This window comes from Epinephelus fuscoguttatus, linkage group LG13 (assembly GCF_011397635.1).
Source record: "Epinephelus fuscoguttatus linkage group LG13, E.fuscoguttatus.final_Chr_v1".
Taxonomy (NCBI): Eukaryota; Metazoa; Chordata; class Actinopteri; order Perciformes; family Serranidae; genus Epinephelus; species Epinephelus fuscoguttatus.
The window spans coordinates 16884550-16905002 of NC_064764.1; the positions used below are offsets into that span (position 1 = coordinate 16884550).

The following is a 20453-nucleotide window of genomic DNA, read 5'->3' on the forward strand; positions in this document are numbered from 1 at the left end:
GCAGCCCTAGTTGGGAGTGGGAAATGGTTGGAAAAGTATGTGGACACATTGGCCATAAAGCATTTTTGCATTATATATCAATATAGATTCATATTCACAATATCTTTTTTGTATCTTTTTTCCATCTCTCAATTTTCTTCAGCTATCACAGAGCTTAAAAAGGCAGACAAACACATTCACACGTAAAGGAAATAGTGTGTCTGCAATTCACCAAAGCTTGCGATGCATTTATTTCAGGCACATTTGCCTTTGTAAGATAGGAGGGACATTACAGAGGTGATAGGAAATGAGGGGAGAGAGATTAAAGGTGACATGCAACTCGAACCGGGGACATTGCAATTATGTTGTCACCGTCTTAACCCCTTTAGGCCCCCAAGACGGCCCTACACGGCATGTCTTTTGACTGGTGGGGAAAAAAAAAACACAGAGAGATGAGAGAAGAACATGTAAACTCCACACAGATAGAACCCAGAGGGCGGGTGTGCTGTGAGGTGACAGATGTAACAACAGAGGTATCATGCTGAGAACAATTTTGCATTGAAAAAATATGTGTGATACTGTTATTGGAAGCAAACACCATGCACCCATCCTCACCCTGACTTTCCTCTGCACTATATGAACCCACTGAATCATCGCTGAACACGAGCCGCTACTGCAGAGCAGCTACGGGAACATAGTGTAACTCACAGTAGAATAATTTAGCACAAACGCAGTGACATGCACTCAAACGTACAAACGGTGCACATACAGTCTGTGCACAGCACAGAGACGTCACTAAGAGCTCTGATCGCGCAGTGGTAATGTTTTTGCCTGCCACGCACACGCTCAGACACACACACACACACACACACACCTGTGTCTGTACAAGGTCTAGATCATATCAGCCTTGTTCTCCACTCAGAGTCTATTCATCTCTGCAGAACCCCTCTCTCTCCTTCCTTTTGTATGTTTTCTTTCTCCCTCTGAGAAAATAATGGTGACCGTTTCTTTTGGGAGAGTACACACTGTAAGAACACTTCCAAAAATAACACACACACACACACACACACAGACATGTGCACTCCCACGTACATACACACACAGACTCCAAAACACACAGCTGAATGACATCACCATGCTTTTTGTTTTATGGAGGCGTAATGACAGAGCTTCATGCCTCTCTCCGTCCACCTCTTTCCTTTTCTCCCTCTGTTTCTCTCTCACAGACACACAAACACACACACACACACACACACACACATCTGGTCTCCATTACAAAATAAAGTATGTGCATAGTTCTGGCGTTTAGTGGTTTTATCACATGACCAACATGGCTCTGTGGGTTTGTGCCTGAGTACTGCAGTGTAGAAGAGCAGGTGGCTTGCAAACACTGTGCACGTGTGTGTGAGCTGTGTGCGTGCTGTGTGTGCATGCGCATGCGTCTATGCTTATGTGGGTGTGTGTTTTTGTGTACTTTTATCCTCATGAGCACCAAATGACCTCATACGAATTGAAGGCTGAGAAAAATGCTTCAAAACTTGGGACAACTCAGCCTGTTCTTTATGTCTACAAGGGCTTCATTCAGAATTAGGGCCTCAAGTCACCTTTAAATTATGAACAGTATGTTACATACATTCTCTTTTCAGCAAGGTGTTTTAGATTTTGAACCTCATCCTTTCAGTTTGGTCTGCTCTGCTTGTGGGGTTTTGTCAGACCAAAAACTTGCAACTGAGATGCATTGAAGGCTATTAGAAGACCCCACACTTTTAAATAAGTAATTCATAGATAATTGTGTTCATCTACTGTATCTCTGTGATGGACTGGTTTCTCTACCTCCTGCCCAGTGCATGTGGGGATAGACTCCAGCAGCCTTTACCAGCTTTTATTATGCTTAAGCTTTTAAGACTTCAGCAGAACAGTGTGTCAAGTGATTGCATTTTGCATTGCCTAGTATACCTTTTAGTGTAATCTAAAGTTGGCACAAAATCATCTAATAGTGGGGCTACATCCTGCAGGACACACCTGGTTATTTTGACACCATATCTCTCCTCAGATATTGAGTGCTCCCAAAACATTGGCGTGTTGCCTCTCAGGACTAGTGATGACTGTGGGCGTTAAAAGTTTCTCACCTCTATATTAACAGTGTGTGTTTGTGTCTGTTTCCAGTCCACAGTCCTCCTGCCGGAAGCCCAGAACGCCCCACGGTGGCCCTCTCCCCCCTGCGTCCCCAGAGTTCCTCCCCCTCACGCTGCCCGGGCCAATCAGGTCGTCCTCTCTCCATGGTGTCTCCTGGACCCAGCTTAGGGCCGTCACCCCTCTCCTCCCCCGCCTCCAGGCCCCTCCTCCCACTCTCCTCTCCTCTGTCTTGTCTCACGCCTCCTAACGTGTCAGCCGTGCTCCTCAACGGGGACCCATCCAGCCCCCTGCAGCCGCCATCGCCGGGCCCCTCCCACGCTCCCACCCAGGGCGTCCTCGCACCCAAAGCAGAGAAGGTGAGCCTCATCCTCGCGAATAACTACAAAAGCACATTTTACCTCCAAGACAATTATAGTTAGCTTATTTTAAGATGTGCCAGCGTTCAACAGTCACACTGTGAAAAATCCTCTGAGGGAATAGATACTGATGTCGCCTCAATTAACCAGATTTGCATGTAAAAGATTTATTGTGTTTTGAGAAATGAGAGCAACTTTTTTCTCTAATAGAATAATTGGATGTCTTGCTTCTACAATGCAATTTCTATTATTTTCTCCACATGCATAATGAGTACTGAACGCAGTAACATCACAACTGTTTTCCAGAGGGAGTTAGAGACCCAAGTGCATCAAGACAAGACAGACTGTGGGAAAATGACTCCCCAAAAATTACAATCACAACTCTTGATCAAACAATAAGTCTTTGAATACTAATTGGTTCAATGACTTTTAATTAATGTTTACTTTTATTGAAAGAAGAGCACAGCCTCTTGTCTGGGGCCTCAACTATCTTGATAAATCTGTTTGTCATTTATTAAGAAAATAATGAAAAATGTCCAATGCAGTTTTCCAAAACCCAATCTGGTGTCATCAGATAGCTAATTTTGTCTGATCAGCTCTTTAAAACCCAAAATGTATTCATGTAATAGCACTTGACAAAGAAAAACAGCAGCTCTTCAAATCTGAGAGGCTAAAACCATGAAACGCTTGGTAATGTTTCCTACAAACTTATATAAGTTATTAAACAATTATCGCAGTTGTTGCAGGTTAATTAATGGAGTAATTGTTTTAGCTCTTAATCTGATCGCCATTATTGTTGAAAATATCCAGAGTCAGGCAGCTGCTATGTTAAAGAAGGGAATTCAAAATGGTAAAACTAATGTTGAGTATGTGTGAGAGAACATTCATCTGTACCAGTTCACATATGAAAAGTGTGAAAAGAAAAAAACATGGTGCCACTTCCACTTCCTTTGATTCCCGGAGGTATAGTCATCCTGTGAAAAAAAGAAAAAGAAAACCTCACTATGCGTATTTAAATTAACTTTAATCAGGTGGAAAAAAGGTGTTTTATCTTCCAGCTTTTATATGGCTTTGAGTATGTGAAGTCTATTGTATGTGTGTGTGTTTGTGGTGTGTGTAAAGTGCCAGGAGTCCTCTCCTACCTCAGTAAGTGTCATTCACCCAGGCAGCTGGCGCAAACGCTGAACGTCATCCTATATGCTGTGAGATGTGCGGTGTTAAAGCTGTGGATGTTAAATCGGGTTGCGCTGACAGTGAAGGATGGCACCGAAAGCTCGCATCTGTCTCAGCTCCATTTGTTTCACTGTTGGCTCCAGTGTCTGGGACAGCTAATCTATGGCTAGCTGACAAACAGCTCATTGACTATGGAACAGCAGGCAGCGGCCTTGTTTACATCGTCACACTCAAAGATGGCTCGGACGGATCCAGGATTATTACTCATGCGCCGGATATATCTCATAAAAAGTTGGAACAAGGTAGTTAAAGCGCTGTACGCTGTTTGATAAAGGGTTTATTGTTAAGTTGTCATCCTTTCATGTCACTCTGATGTTAAAGAATGGTCCCATCTTATCACAATCACATACAGTGTCTGCCTAAGAAAATAGTTTGTTTTGAAATGATTTTTCTCAGCTGGCCATAAATCCTACGTGACGACTTGCCTCACCCAGCCTAAATGAGCTGCTGCTCTTCCAAAACAACCTCTCAATATGCATTTTGGCTGTAGTTGTAGCATCCAGTTTTGATCTAAATGCTCTTTCAGAGGCTTTTACGCCCTGACAAGATTAAAATTCTGGAGGAAAAACAGAACACTCCCCAGGTTTTGGGGCAGAGTGGCTCCATAGATCAAATTTAAAGATATTCCTGCCAAATAATCAACTGTTGCTCGCCTCAGTCCCAAAATATTTCATCTTCACAGTACCCCTTTAAAAAATGTTCAGCCTAACTCTTATTCACAGCACTTACCTTTGTGGCTTTGAGCTCAGCAGAGCAGAAACATCAGGTTTGAAGTCGGGGCGGCGATGAGGCCGCACAGAGTCGGTCTTTGTTGCAGAGGAAATGATGAAGCAGCTATGATAACTGTCTGGCACACACAGTTAGGATAATCTCTGCTCGACACACTGTCAGACTGTCTCGAGCACAGCCGGCATTACAGACACATATCACGTCGGACACCGAGATGTGTCTGTAGACTGTTTCCACAAAGTCTGCACACGCAGGGCAGCTGCCAATGAAAAGGCTGTCAGAAGCGCCTGCAGTTATTCAGAAGGTCCCGAAAAAGTCTGAAAATGAAAAACTATGATTAACTCTATAGTCCAGATTACTTAAAGCCTTGAGCTGAGATAACATAAGACTTCCCTTTTTACTTTGCCTTGAGCTATTTTTGCATTTATTGATTGCAAGTAGAGTTTCATATTGTACTGTTGACTGGCATTAAAAGTCCAGTGTGCAGGATTTAGGGGGATGTACAGGCAAAAATTGAATATAATATGATAAGTATATTTTGTGTGTAATCACCAGAAAATAAGGTTTGTTGTGTTTTCCTTACCTTAGAATGAGCCGTTTATATATAGGGAGCAGGTCTTCATTTATGGAGATGTTTCTACAGTAGTCCACATTGGACAAACCAAACACTGGCTCTGCATAGGCCCATTTGCAATTTTGCGTCATTTAGCAGCATTGGAAAAACACTGATTTGTAACATGAAACCTCTTTATTCCATGTTTACACCAGTTTAAATCACTGGTTCCATTAGTTTCTGAAAGAAGAGACCTCTGCGGATAATTCCGCTCCTGCTTAAACTCTCCCAAACATATGGATATTAACCTACCAGAGAAAAAGGTGAGCATATATTAGCATATTGTGGGCAGAAACTGACGTACGACACATCATTCCTCTCATCCCTCTGAGTTATCTTAATACTGCTGTGTCTGCTCTGAAAGGTAAAATTCAACACCTGGATTATCTCTCCAGATGTGATGTTTTTAAATGGAACGTGTGCAATTTCTTATATTTTGCATGAAAGACAAGCACACACATACAGGCATTGATACCATTTATTTACATAACAGCACTCAAAAGGAAAAGAGAGAGAGAAGGAGACATTATAACTTTAGTTCAGTGTCCGCATCCTGTCAGAGTGCTGCAGAGCAAGGCACTCCTCCGCTGCTAAATTAGACAGAAATTGTTTGACAGATGAAATTATGAGTGTTTGCTGCCATCTGGTGGTTCATTTTGGAACAGCACCAGCAGTTTGACTCACTCGTGTACACACACATATGCGCACACACACTCACAGGAGGCAGATTAAGCCTTTAAGCCTGCAGATGAAAGAGGAGAGGGAGTAATTATTCACTTTTTATCTGCCGCTTCTCTTTCTCCCCCCCCCCTCTTTCTGTCCTCCTCTACCTCTCTCCCCGTTTGCCGAGTCCCTCCTTCCCTCTATATCTCACCGTTTTCTCCCCTTCTCTTCATCTTTATTTTCCTCTCCATCTTCTCCTTCCTCTCCCCAAATTAAAATTCAAACAAGCTTTATTTGCATGGCAGGAAGGAAATCTGTGTCGCCAAAGCAGAGGAACAGTGCGCGTCATTAGATTTGTGTAAAAGTTATTAATGTTCGGTGGAGGGGAGTTAAACAAAAAGGCTACACAGTCCTAATCCTGGGAGAAGTAATCAAGTCTTGGTATTTAGGGAAATGCGTATCTCTAAAGCATCAGTATTTGGAGTGCAAGAGCGAGGAATGCTGTTTGTTTTCTACAGTGCTGAGTCAAAGTGTTTATACAGCCTCTCTTGCTTTGTAAGCACTTTTCTATGCTGTCCTATGTCTATACTAAGACTGGTCATGAGGACTATGAACCGGTATTGTTTCTCCTTTAGCTATTTGATTTTGATCAGATATTGAGACAGATTTTTGTCACTCTTACCAAGAATTTGCAGTATAGATGTATGAGTTTGATTGTTGGGTGTTTGCATAGATTAGACTATAAGGTAATTGACGGTGCCTGACCTGTGAGTCTGTCTGACTTTATTAGGGTCCAAATGTAGTTATTGGCTAAAGAGATTACTGCTGGGCCATTATTGGTTTGTTGATCAACAAAATCCAACATATCCACTGACAGGTGAAGTGAACAACATTGATCATCTTGTTACAATGCAATGTTCTGTCGGGAAAACTTAGGGTCGGACGTTCATGTTGATGCCACCAGACACACCCCACCCCCCCAAACCCCAGTGCAGACTAGGTAACTTCCCCTTATGGCAACAGCACTCCCAGTAGCAGTGGCCCCCCAGCAGGACCGTGTACCATGCCACACCACAAAAACTGCTCAGGAGTGGCCCGAGGAACATGACGAAGAGCTCAAGGCATCAACCTGGCCTCCAAATCCCCAACTCATCAAACATCTGTGGGATGTGCTGGTACCCCACCTCACAACCCACAGTACTCAAAAGATCTGAAGCTAAGGCGTTGGTGCCAGACACCAACGGACACCCTCCAGAGATCCTGTGTTCATGCCTTGACAGGTCAGAGCCAAATCTGGTCCAAGAAGGATCGACCATGGATCGGGGGTACCTCAGGGGTAACAGCACGGCCCACAGATGTTCGATCAGGTTGGGTATTTGAAGGCCAGGTTGATGCCTTGAGCTCCTCGTCCCGTTCCTCGTGTCATTCCTGAGCAGCTTTTGTAGTGTGGCACGATGAGTTGTCCTGCTGGGGGGGGGGGGGGGGCACTGCCATCGACAAGTACTGTCGCCATGAGGGGGTTTACTTGGTCTGCAACTGTGTTCGGGTGGGTGGAGCGATTCAAGTAGCATTCTTACGAATGCCAGGACCAAAGGTTTCCCAGCAGAACATTGCACTGTAACAAGATCATCAATGTTATTCACTTCACCCACCAGCGGTTTTAATGTTTCGGCTGATCGGTGTATGTGCTGGTTTATATCATTGTCAGTGTCATATTTTTAGGTTTTTGGACTGTTCGTCAAACAAAACAAGCTATTTTGCAATGATAACTTGAGCTTTCAAGACTTATGATAGCCATTTTTGATTGATAAAAAAATATTAAATGGATTGATCAAGCCCAAAGCCAAAGTAGGTGTACTAGGTGCACAGGCAGGTTTACTATGGGAGCCAGTTGCAAAGGCCTGCAAATTTGGTGTCACTGTTTGGTGGAAAAATACAATATAAAAAAACAGATACATCTAAAATATTAGATATACCAATGTGTCATTTGTAATGTAATTTATAAGTCATGATTATCCCAAGATAAGCTCTCAATTGTAATAGGCTAGAGAGTATTCCATACATCAAATGTATTGCAGCAAGTTTATTACCTGATATTTTGGGAAATCGTTCAAACTGGGGCATATGAGGTGAAAACAGATGCTTGAGATGCTCTTGTGTTAAGAAAGGAGAGAGAAGTCATTAAGCATTAATGACTAAAGTCACAAGGTTTGCACTTACAATGCGAGGAGCTGTGATTTACACAGAAAACACGCTCTTCAGAGAGAACATGTTCAGGTGGTGGAAGCTGAGAGCTCACAGAGATGAAGAGGTAGAAACAAACAGCAACACATGTAGTATTTACAGCAGCTTAATTGTAAGACCAACGCTTTTTGATTCGTGGCCTTCATCAGGGTCATCCAGCCCACAGAAACAAAGAACAAACACCAGAGCTTGACAACAGAAAATCTGTGGAAACCAGCTTTGCTCTGGAGGCACCTGAGGCTCAAGAATGAGGCACATATGTACAGCTGTGATGTTTGTTTTAGATCTGAGTGCTGAGTTTATCATTTAGCTCTGCGTTCCAGACTTTGCAGCACAGGTTTACACTAAATTAATTTTATCCTCTGCTTTTGCTGCCGCTGTTTCTGTTTCTCTGATGACACTTTGGTTCAATGTACTGTTCAGTTTCAATTACATGCAAGTTGCCTGAGCAGCCACTCGCGCAGTGAGCTCTGCAGCATACGGTCGCAGCTGTTGGTCACAGCTCTAGTATTTTGGTCTCTGTCCCGCTGACGTTCCCTAAAATGTTTTTCTGCTCCATCATCAGCTACACAGACAGACAAGAAAACACTCAACACATTTTTAGAAATATTGACAAGGTGTGCAGTGTGGTAAATCGCTAAGAAGTCTGCATATAGTGCAGTCACAGAGGCTATCCATGCTGCTGCTGATCATATTTATTATGTTTGCTGTGGTTTGGATGTAATTCAGTTACAGATTTCAGCTTAAAGCAAATATATTTTAACCCCTCTCTTAGATTAATTTGCTTTTCTCTTGTTAAAGAGGAGAGGGTTGATGTGGTCAACAGGTCACTTCCTCTCTTTATGTTCTGGTTTCTCTCCTTCACTCTCTGCTGCTCTGTATTTATTTATAACCACCTGTTTTAGAAGCATCCTCCACTCTTTTCTATCCTGACTTGAATATATATTTTTTACAAATAAACACAGCGCAGTGTGAATCCTGAGTTTTCCATTTTGTTTTTTAAGCTTTCCTGTTTACAACTTCATGTGGTTACCATGACAACTGTCTATCACAGCACAGCAAAGACAGCGTTTGATGGAAAATGAATGTTAAAAAAAAAACAAGATGCTTGATCCAGCTGCCCATATATAAAAGAAACAGATGGCTGAGGCAGAGACAGGGCTGATATGAGGGCCTCATGCATCTACAAAAAACATGTAATTATGCTCAGGCATGCTCAGTATTGATCCACACTGTCATGACTGAGACTGTAAAATCAGGCCGAGCAGCCAAAGACACAAAGCTGTTTTGTCCTCCTGCTATCTCTCAGGGTTTGACTGAATAGACTGTGTCTTACAGCCTTTACATAATCAAGCATGAAGGAAACACAGATGGAAAAAATGTGACTTTAAAGGTGCCACTTAGAAACACTTTCTCCTTAATCAGTTAGTTAATTCTTAAGACCACTGCAGTAAATGCATATACTATATTCAGCTTGAAGGATCGTAAGCTGACCACTTTGCTTAGCCACTTGCCTGTTCAAAATTGTGACTGTGCAGGTAACAATTATTACCGTTATCTTAATTCTTTCTGCTGAGTTATAAGAGTAATAACAACTTCCATTATCATCATCACTTGTTAGTGAAGGTCATAAAAATGCCCATAAAAATTAGTCCACATGACATTGCCAAGTGAGGAACAGTTTCTTTTATTTATTTATTTTTATCTAAAACATGCAACCTGTCCATCTGTTTTAAAACCACTTTCCAGTAATTGGCAAACCTGGCAACATTAGCAGCCAACACAGTGATTTGTTTTTTTTTCTCTGTGGCTGTAAAAACCAACAAAAATAGCTCTGTAGTCTCAGCACTAACATAAAATCCTGTGTAAATATACACTGGTTTAAAGCAGGGGTCTTCTACATTTTTTTTAGGCCAAGCACCCTTTAGCTCAAGGAGAGATGGAGCAGGAACCTCCTACCACATATACTGTATACAACTGTGTTGCATTTAAGATAATTCTCTGACTGTTTTCAGGTCTTCTCTTGTTTGCGCTTGCCTGTAGCATTTGTAGCATGGCTAGGTGCGTTAGCCTCAACCTCTGCAACCGGTGGTTTCTGAGGTGGACGGTGTGTCAGACTCACTCGAAAAGTTACAAAACGATCCATTGTGGCCAGTGCCGTAACGGAAACACGTGAGGCCTGCCCGCAGCTAACCCAAGTGACAACAAAGAAAACAGGACTGAAATATATGTTTGCTTTATTGTTATGCCAATATCTACTCTGGGTACACAGACAAAAGGATTACAGTGTGCTCCTATGTAATTGTTTATAAAAAAAACAAAAAAAAAAACATAGTTGTTGACCGAGTGGGGGAGGGGCCCCTTAGACTCCAAGGCCCCCCTGCCTCAAGGGGGCTGTGGGGGTATACTTTAAGGGCGTGATTGTGGCTCATAAATGTTACAGTGCCGCACAGTGATTTAGCATTAGCTAGCTCACCTGATTGCACAAGGATATATGGGTAGTTGTCCTGTTATTAATGTTGTATACTGTAAATTGAATGAGTTTTTTTAATAATAGGCCAATTTATCTTTGCTAATAATACATCAGATTTGTGTTCATGTGTATTTTCAGTCATAATTTTTTAAAAAGAGAAAGGGAAAAAAAAAACTTCAAGTAAAACTTTAATTAAATTATCAAACGATAATTTGGCAGCCTCCCTGCAGTAACTGTGGGGAACCCCTAGGGGTTGCAGGCCCCCTGTTGAAGAGCCAGGGTTTAAAGGAATAGTTAAATATTTTAAAAAATGAATATGCACAAAACTCCACCTGTTAGTACCTCTAAAGCAGTGGTTCCCAACTGGTTGGTGGCAGTCCAGAAATGGGTGGCTGGTCCATTTCGTATGGACTGCAAGTGACTCACAAACATGTCAAGTTTGGAAAAAGCACACTTTGTTTTTAATTACAGTGAATTTCTGGCACAGAATTTTTAGTTTGAAGTGTCATTTCCTGCTGTAGAGTGAGTGACTAACTGACAGCCACTTGACAGAGACAGCAAACTAGCATCACGACATGGCCAAATGCAATTATGATGCTGAATGTATTAAACTGTGTGGACCTTGAACTAGATCTAATGACTAAGGAGAGATCTGGACCAGTCGGGAACCACTGCTCTAAAGCTCACTAATTAATACATCGTATCATAGGTGATATTGTTTCTTTTTATGTATATACGAACAAATGTGGGAAAGAAAGCAGATATGATTAGCTCCCAAAATGTTTTACTTTACAGGGGGAAGACCAAAGAAAACCATTTGAAATTGTGCAGGGCTGTGTCCTAGACAGCACCAAAGCTGCAGCATAAAAAAGATTTAATGTCATTCAGAATTCCTGAGACTTTGTCCACATGAATACTGAAAGGACAGCAGCTCACCTGGCTTTACTGTCTGCCCTCTGATAAAACAAATGTGCTTTTGTCACCAGTTGTATTCCCTCTGTCAAATGGAGTCAACAGAAAAATATTTTTCTATTTATAAATGTGCTTTTTGATTAATGTGTAGGGAGAGCGTTTGAGCCCTGTGGTTTCTTTATATAGAGAAAAGAACAAATATTCAGTAGACGTATTGTTTACACTGACACTGTTTTCATTACCATCTTGTCACTTCTCAAGATAGGCTTTATGAAACCTATATCCCTGTATATCTCACAGCATCTCTGTTTGTGTGCTCCTCCCTCTCCGTCTCCTTTTTCATTTCCCTCCATCTTTTCATTCACTCTGTCCATCCTCAGAAGGAGAGGAAAGCAGGAGGTTTATTAAAGCTCCTGTCAGGGGCGGCGGCCAAGAAGAAACCACGCTCACCTCCCTCCTCCCCGCCCACCCACGACCCCTCGTTGGCCGGCCAAGGCGCCGTCGCCACCGACCCGGCCCACCATCCTCACCACCATCACCACCACGCTCGCTCAGGTTCCTGTCCGATGGCTTCGCAGGGGCGAGCCGGCTCCTGTCCAATTGAGAGTGAGATGGCGGGCGCTATTGGGCTGGAGCCTCTGCACAGGAAGTCCGGTTCTCTGGACACCAATTTCCCCTTGTCACCCCCGCCGACACGTGCTGGCAACGCTCTGATGGTCCTCCGGCCTGAACCCAAACCCTTGTCCAGAGAGAGGTGCGTGCGCACACGCACACACACACACACACACACACACACACACACACACACACTTCAGTCAAAGTGACAGTGTTCATCGGGAAGCCTACAGGCCACCATTCACGTCCTTGTTGTTGCCGCATCATCTGAGATTTAATATCTACACACAATATTTGAGCACAAGTCCCTCAGAGCTGACCAGGAGCAACACATAATACTGCTGTGATTGATCAGTAGATCATCCTTTTATCCCACGGTGATACAACCATACACAAACCAACAGCCTTTAAGACTCAAGCTCTGTTGTTATACACACACAAACACTCCCACACACACTTCATGCCCCTCAGAGCAAACCTGTTCAATCAGGAACACATACTTATAGACACTCGGACTGTGTCATGGGACATGGGAGAGGAATGAAGCATTTAATGGTAGCATGTACTCCGCTGTCTGCATGAAGGTGTGTGTGTGTGTGTTTGTGTGTGTGTGTGTGTGTGTGTGTGTGTGTGTGTGTGGGTGGGTGTGAGAGAGAGAGAGAGAGAGAGAGAGAGAGAGGGAAAGCTGTTATTACAAACATAAAACATCAAATGCCTTTCAACAGTCCCTCTCTGAAGGGCTTGTCAAAAGGCATTCTGGGAAATGCAGCAAACCAATAGGGCTGTACTGAATGGTTCGAAGCTTCAAGTCAAGTCAAGTCAATTTTATTTGTATTGCACATTTGATACATAGGTAAACACTATGTGCTTTACAGAAAAACATAAAAAAAACATTAAACAATGAGATAGAAAACTTATAAAATACTCCACATAAATAAATAAGCTGTAGAGTACACACACGTACACTGAAAACAGTTAGCACTCACAAATGGAGTGCTAACTGTAATGATACAGTTGCAGCAGATCTCAGGTTATCAGGTGGTTTGTTCCAGAGAGCAGCACCACAGTGACTAAATGCACCTTCACCTGATTTAGTTTTAATCCCTGGGACATTCAGGAGACACATGTTTGATGATGTGAGGGATCTGGTTGGGCTATAGCTAGTGAGCAGGTCAGAAATGTATTAAGGAGCTATATCATATGGGGCCTTGTAAACAAGAAGTAATATTTGAAATCAATTCTGGACACTACCGACAGCCACGTGAGTGTTTTCAGTGCAGGTGTAACGTGTTCTATTATCCTTGCTCTTGTTAGCACCCTCACTGCAGCATTCTAAATGAGCAGGAGCCTAAAGACTGTCTTTGCTGACATTCAAATTCTAAATCATCTTTTTTTGCATGTCTATTTATTCCGTTTTGACCTGGTATTTCTGCACAGTTGAAGATAAAGATTAGGCTATGCAGATATTATCAATATTGTATTATTTGTAGAGTTAGATTGCAGTGTGGCATGGGTGGATTATAAGACAATTGGCCCATTGGCACAGACATGCAAAAGGCCCACCACCTACATATGAGGAAGACACAAAGACTTTGTGGTGGTTTGGCGTGTCTTTGTAGTCATTGCTCATCTTTTTGGGGTTTTGTGTCTCTCTGTGGTCATTTTGAGTCTCCTTCTGGTTGGTTTGTGTTAAATTGGGTGAAAGTTTTGCAGGTGAAGGCCAGAGGGGCCCTGATACTTCAGGCTTGTGTCCCGTAGGCCCTTTCAGTAATCACATCCATGAGTGGGGCTGGGTAGTAGTGATTACATGGGTGATGTCAGGCAGGTTTGGGTAAGCTTACTGGAAAATATTATGGGTTTAGGTGGGCGGGTAAAAAAGTGACAAAGCAGTGTTCCATGTAGGTTATTAATAACTTACAGAAACACTATGTGCGAATGTTCCCCATCTCTTTCCCTCTTTCTGTGTTTCTTAAACACCGCAGCGCTCAATCTTTTTGTGTTGATTTTTTAATTTTGTATTGATGTTTAATTTTTTTTGTTTTGTATTAACGGGGCATTAATGACATTTATTCATTAATGAAAGTTGATTTAATAAAATATGACAAATTTCTTTAATCCTATGAATCACTTTATTGAAATAGAGGACTTTGTCTGAAGATTTTTTTTTGTTGTTGTTTTTGGTGATGTCTGTCGTAAAATATGATGACAGACATTCAAATTTTCAAATGAAAATCTCAACAGACACTTGGAATTAAAAAAAGACATTTGGTGGAACCCTAGAAATAGAAATTTCTAAATGCAGGGTCGATATTGTCTCTTACCCATAATTCATACTGCTGTCTGTACCTGGCAACACACTGATATTTTCCACTCGTACCTGCAGTGATTGGATTCTTTCAGGTGGGCTGTACCAGCATGTGATGATGTCTACAGCAATGTGTGTGTTACAATAGTGTATCTGTGTGGCAGGTATCGTGTGGTGGTCCCCTACCCGCCCCAGAGCGAGGCTGAGATCGAGCTGCGGGAAGGGGACGTGGTGTTTGTCCACAAGAAGAGGGAGGACGGCTGGTACAAAGGCACCCTGCAGAGGACGGGACAGACCGGCCTGTTTCCCAGCAGCTTCGTCGAGAGCTTCTGAGCTGGAGAAAAAAAAATGGACAAAGAACAAAACACTGTTCGTGTTCCTGAGTCGCAAAAACACACAGGCTTCACGGCTATACACACACACACCAAGAGTGGACCGACATTGGTTTCTAAGAATTACACTTTTGGATTAAAGATAGACACTGCACAAATAAATTTGCTTTAAAAAGCTACTAATTATTCTGGATTTCAATGGAAAGTTTTAGTTTTACATGATGGTCAAAATGCTTTTTTAAACACTGAAATAATCAAATTAGAAGCTGTTGAATACTGGCACAAAATATCATTATTGGAAATTGTCTTTAGAATCCCATATCGGTCCAACTAATTCACACACACACACTTACACGCACACACACACACACAAGCAGGAAAGTTAAACCCAATTTCAACCAGCCACACAGCAAGCAGGGCGGCTTTTCCCGTTGCCCGGGGACAGCGTTGGGTCAGAGGGGCTCCTTTGGACTAATTGTCCAGACCCGTGATGTTGACTACTGAAGGCACACAGACTCAAAGAGCACAGAAAGACAAACCTGCCTCCCAGTTCTCCTCCTTGGCATCATCCACCAGCAAACATTAGCACAAAAAGCATTAGCTCTGCTTTCCACTGAGACCTCAGAACTTGAATTCGGGTGCTTTCTCTGTTTGAAACGTGAGGATTTATCGCCAGGTGATGAGGGCAGTGTGTGAGCCTACAGTCCAGGATCATTGTAAGCACATCTCCATGTCTAGTTTGTGACAACAAGCACATGTTTCTTACCAACCCATATGTTAATAACAATGCATGTAGCATTATTATGTTTTTTTTTATATATATATATATATGTTGAAATAGATGTTTGTGTTGTCCCAAACTAGTCATGTTGTGATGATCTGTCACAAAACAAAAGGTGCAAAAAGTAAAATATCAAATAGGTGATTCATTCTTCTATTTATATATCTTACATACACTTTGCAGACATGTTTTGTCCCCACAGCTGGGTTAAAGTGAATAAACTGGCTTGCTGAATGTAGGAAGAAGCAAAAGAGTTGCGCCAAAACTCTTAAAGAATTGATTTGTATTGATAAAGTTGTTTTTTGATCTTTTATGTGGGATGATAGAGACAAAGAATGCACTTGATAATATCTGATAAAACCTGCCAATATAGCTATACATATACAGTATTTTACACACTCGGCTATTATTTATTTGACAAACAGGATTTCCGTTGCTATTCTTCACATCCTTCTTTTTATTTTTTTTAAGCAGGCACAAACTTCTCTGGTGGTACAACATTTCAGCCTTTTCAGTTTGAAATATAAAAAATCCTCAACAAACCAACAAAAAGATACAGAAACGGGCCTTTCAGAAATACAGTACATCCTTGCTAACAGTAACTCCTCTTCCTCAGCCTTTTCTTAAAGCTACACTATGCAGGATTGTTGGTGACCAGCGAAAATGAACGTTAAAAGCCAACCCCCAATTCACGCTTGTTTGGCGTTTTGCCTGCCTGCTGCTTATGGTCTGGCACCTGTTCAGTACCTTTTTATAAAGCTCAGACCTCACCTGAGCGCTGTGGGGGTACATGCCCAAAAACATCCCAAGCACAGAAAATAAGACAAAAATTTGAAAAATACAGGCAGAGGTCAAAGTCTCAAAGTGATAGTTGAAAAGGATTCCTTCTGTATGAGTCAGTGTGTTGTGTTTTTAGGAGAACCCTGCATAGTATATCTTTAAAATAGTGTTGAGAAATTTTGGCTGTGTTCGAAATCGCATACTACATACTGCATCCTCAGTTTGTATGTACTGCCTACTAAGTTAATAATTAAATATACCATTACTTAATGATTGTGAAGTACTCTCAAGCAATTCGTCTTTTTTGCTTTACCCAACTGTGTTGATCATGACGTTACCGGCCCGAGCTACCAGCAAATGAAAATTGTTTTTCACAAATTTAGATCAGTGTTACCTCTTCCGCGCAATTAATTAGTATTATTTTAAGGCAAATTAAAGTTAAGTATTTTAGCTTTAAATGTGTTATTCATGGTAAATTTTATATGCAACTCTACGGTTTTCCTCTTAAAGGACCAGTGTGTAGGATTTAGCAGCATCTAGTGGTGAGGTTGCAGATTGCAACCAACTGAATACCCCCCCCCCCGCAAAATATTTATTTTCCTAAGAGGGCGACAGCATGACCTGACCTACTCTGCCTTACTCTGCCTCTGATTGGCTTATCCTGACATTCTTACCCTAACTCTAACCAGTCTTACTCCTCTAACCATGCCTACACTCTCCTAGGAAAAATAAATTTGCTCCCCTCACCCCTTGCTTGCCCACGTGTTGGAGAACCTACGGTGGCCTTCAGGTGCCTTTGCTCCACAAAATTCAAGCTGCCACTTGAGTGTAAAAATGTGAAAAGTCTCTTCTGGACTTTGAGCCTTCCTGAGTGACTGCCAGAAAATGCACGACCCTCCCTCCACCATAAATTAGTTGTTGGATTTTTAAAATTTACCCTTTGATGTTTGAAAGTTTAAGACAAAATCCTGGAGTTTTTTAATCTAGTCATACATGCTGGTCAAGTAGTTTATTTTTGGCCAAATTTTCAATGAGATGTAGGATAAGTGATTTTGATCATTTCACAATTTAAGTTCAGATTTGGTTATGTGTTTTTTTTTCCTGATGGAAGCCTTAATTGCACTTGATGTGTTCAAGGACTGTCAGAAATTTGAAAATCCAACCCTTTTTTTTTTTTTTTTTTTTACAGTTTCTGGCCGTGATAAATGGTGTATTATTGGCAATTTTTAAAGTAAACATGACTACCAAATCTACCCGTGGGTTAAAAGAAAACATGCCTTAGGCATTTTTTTTTAATTAGCGGCAAAATAAATAATAAAAATACAGCCATTTCAATTTTTATGCCCCTCCTCTAAGCTAAGATAAAAAACATATAAGCCCCTATCCAGTACTTAAAAAATCATTTGACATGCCTTCCCTTTTTGCACCACTCCCTCCCCTCTCATAAATGATGAACAGTCCTTAATTAAAACAGTTATTAATAACTATCCATGTCTGCCAATATATCCCCCTTAATCCTATAGATGGCACCCTTAAGGCCCGAACATACTCGGGCGGAACATACGCGGAACGGACTCCGCAGAGGTCCGCGCAGACTCAAAGCGGACGTCCACAAGGCCTGTGCGTGCAAAGCTCAGATTTTACGACCGCGCACCAGTGACTGCTTGGCATGTACTTTTCACATCGCAGGGATTTTTCACGGACATTTTTACAGGAAACTACAACGCGGAAGTGCACTCGACTATGGAAATCCAAATGACTGTGGACATTCCTCGCGGAGTCCGTTCCGCTTATAGTACGCCCGAGTGTGTTCGGGCCTTTAGATGTACCTTAATGTCATTTGCCATCATTAATTATTTTATCTAACAATTAATTATCTAAACAGTCTGCATCACAGTTCTCGCTTCTCTAAAGCGGTTAGGCTGATTATCTCATACTTAAAAATTCTTGATAATCCAATATTCATCTGGGCAGTTCTTGCGTACACAAAACCCACATACTATAAAGTTTAACACACTGCATCCTCAATTTTATGTCATAATTAGTATGAATAGTATCTCAGTATGCAGTTTCCAACACAGCCTTTTTCTGACTACAGCAATATTGCGTAACCAAATGTGTGTGGATCTGATGCTTACAGAAGAATGTAGGGTCAAGGGGGGGGGGGAACACCTGTAGGCAGCAATGGAAGACTCTTGTCACACAACTGCCAACCTTTGACAGCTTTTTCTCTGGTCTTGTCAACCTCTATTGAGTCATTTCTTTTGGTAAGGCTTCACTGAGTGTACAGTCAGTCGGCTTTGTGAATCTCTACGTCCTGAACGTGGATCCAGGCTTGTCTAGTTTACATCCAACCACAACCATCTACCTTGTTTCCCTGTTTCTGGAGATAGAAGCACAGCGAAACTCAGAGCTCGACTCGCGAACTGTGCGTGCGTGTATGTGTGCGTGTGTGTGTCAGAGAGTAATACAGGCCATGTATCAATGAAAAAGCCTAGTTAAGTAATGGTTTTCCTCACCTGAGCCAGAATGAAGCACAAACAACTACTGGCTGCGTGCACGCAGGTGAGGCTCACTCATTGGCTGAGCACACAACTGTCTAATTGGGTCGTAAACAGGTGAGAGTCTGTCATTGGCTAAGCACACTTGAAACTTCTTGTTATATGGGAGAGACAATAAATACAAAATTCTAGAAAACAGAATTGAGAAGCTACCTAGAGTCGACAAAACGCTGCAGCGTCAAAACAGTTTGGAGACTTGTGTCACTTCTTATTCCCACATGATGTGACTGCAGAATAAATAAAGTAGACATGAGACTTTGCCACAAGCTCTCCACAGACTTCCAGAAAACAAGCACAATGCAGAAAGGATACGGCAGACAAACAAAAATATCTCCCTCAAAAAATGCAGTTCAGTGCCACAAGTTTTCTGTCACCAACCTTTTCCCCAGATTAACAGCCTGATAATGTTGTCACACAATATTTCTTTTTTATACATACAATTCTGAAGAGGAGTAGCAAGCTTCTCGTTTTTCGTATTTGTAATGTGTTCATGTTCACCTTGAACTTGAAGTTGGAGGCAGCCTGTCACTAAGGAGACAAAAAGCACAAGCAGTTTGTATTCATGAAGTGTTTTTTCCCCCCTGCTATTACACTGTGGGGAAAAGAACTCAACCCCCGATCCCTTAAACTGTGAAGGAAAGTGAACAAAAACATGGAGGGGAAATAAGTGATTACAGCATGGTCTGCAGTCACCTTATGACTGCTGGCAGTGCAGTGTGGGTAATGCTGTGCGTCTGTAGCAGCAGATGAAACCAAAAAACACTGATTTTTCTTCGCCACATATTGGAACACACACATACAGTGAAAGACTAGGGCCGGTCTGACAGATATCGCTTTTCTCAACACAGATGTGATGCAGACGATCAGATTCTTTACATATTTAATTTTCAATTGACTGATTTTGTCCATTTAATCAATACTATGTCACACAAGTTTACGAGAGTATGATATGTGCGGGGCTTTTGGTTCAGAGAAGTAAAAAAAAACAAACAGTTGGTTTGTAACAAAAAGGTGCAAAACTAAATGTCAAATTTCAGTAGAGGATATTAGTTATTTGACGCTTCAATCCCAAAAATATCTGCACTGGCCTTCAAAACCTGTCAGTCAAATCCTAGTGCCTACAAATGCCAACACACACACACACAAAGTATTAACATCAGGCAAACCAATCCGTCTTTTGTCTCTTCCTTACTTTATTCTTATCGGTACAATGAGCCTGCCGCTTGTTATTTTCTCGAAGCTCTGCTGTTGTGTTTGACTCGATGACAAAAACCAGCAGATCCCACAACAGCTCTGCACAAACCCTGAGCGAGGTGTCTCTTATCGTGTTTGTACGCCCCGTCGATCAGAGGACTCTAATTTCTACTTAGTCAAACTTAAGCACAAGTCCTCGCTTGCGTCGGCGGATCTCGACGGTGTTCTTTTGTTTTCCCGGGGTTGATGCTGTGAGGAGGAGAAGAGTTTACAACAGTCGAAAAAAACATCAGGAATTAAAAAACCACAGTGGTCACTTTACACGAAATATCTCGACCTGCCGGTCACTCAAATGTTTTCATGTCGTTTGTGTTTTATTTACGTGATGTGAGCTTGTCTTTCGCCTCAAGCTTCCTGGTTGTAAATACCACTTGGGAACTCGCGTTGACGGCTTGAAGAATTGTGAACAAGCCGTCAGCGGCGGTGGTAATTCCCATCGGACATGAACGCAAGACAAACATTGCACATATGATTTTTTATTGGACTT

General features: G+C 41.9%; 1 protein-coding gene across 2 annotated transcripts in view; it reads left to right on the forward strand.

The window, feature by feature from the left end:
- The window catches only part of LOC125899452 (E3 ubiquitin-protein ligase SH3RF3-like), a 151447-nt gene extending 131772 nt beyond the window's left edge, over nt 1–19675 (forward strand). Inside the window, exons 8-10 of one of the 2 annotated variants that reach the window (XM_049593811.1) lie at nt 2146–2471; nt 11722–12092; nt 14423–19675. In XM_049593811.1, coding sequence (XP_049449768.1) covers nt 2146–2471; nt 11722–12092; nt 14423–14591 — 866 coding nt within the window. In that variant the 3' untranslated portion in view covers nt 14592–19675. Of the gene's footprint in view, nt 1–2145; nt 2472–11718; nt 12093–14422 lie in introns of both variants that reach the window. The other variant, XM_049593810.1, reaches the window with a different exon arrangement.
- Nucleotides 19676–20453: the final 778 nt, after the last annotated feature.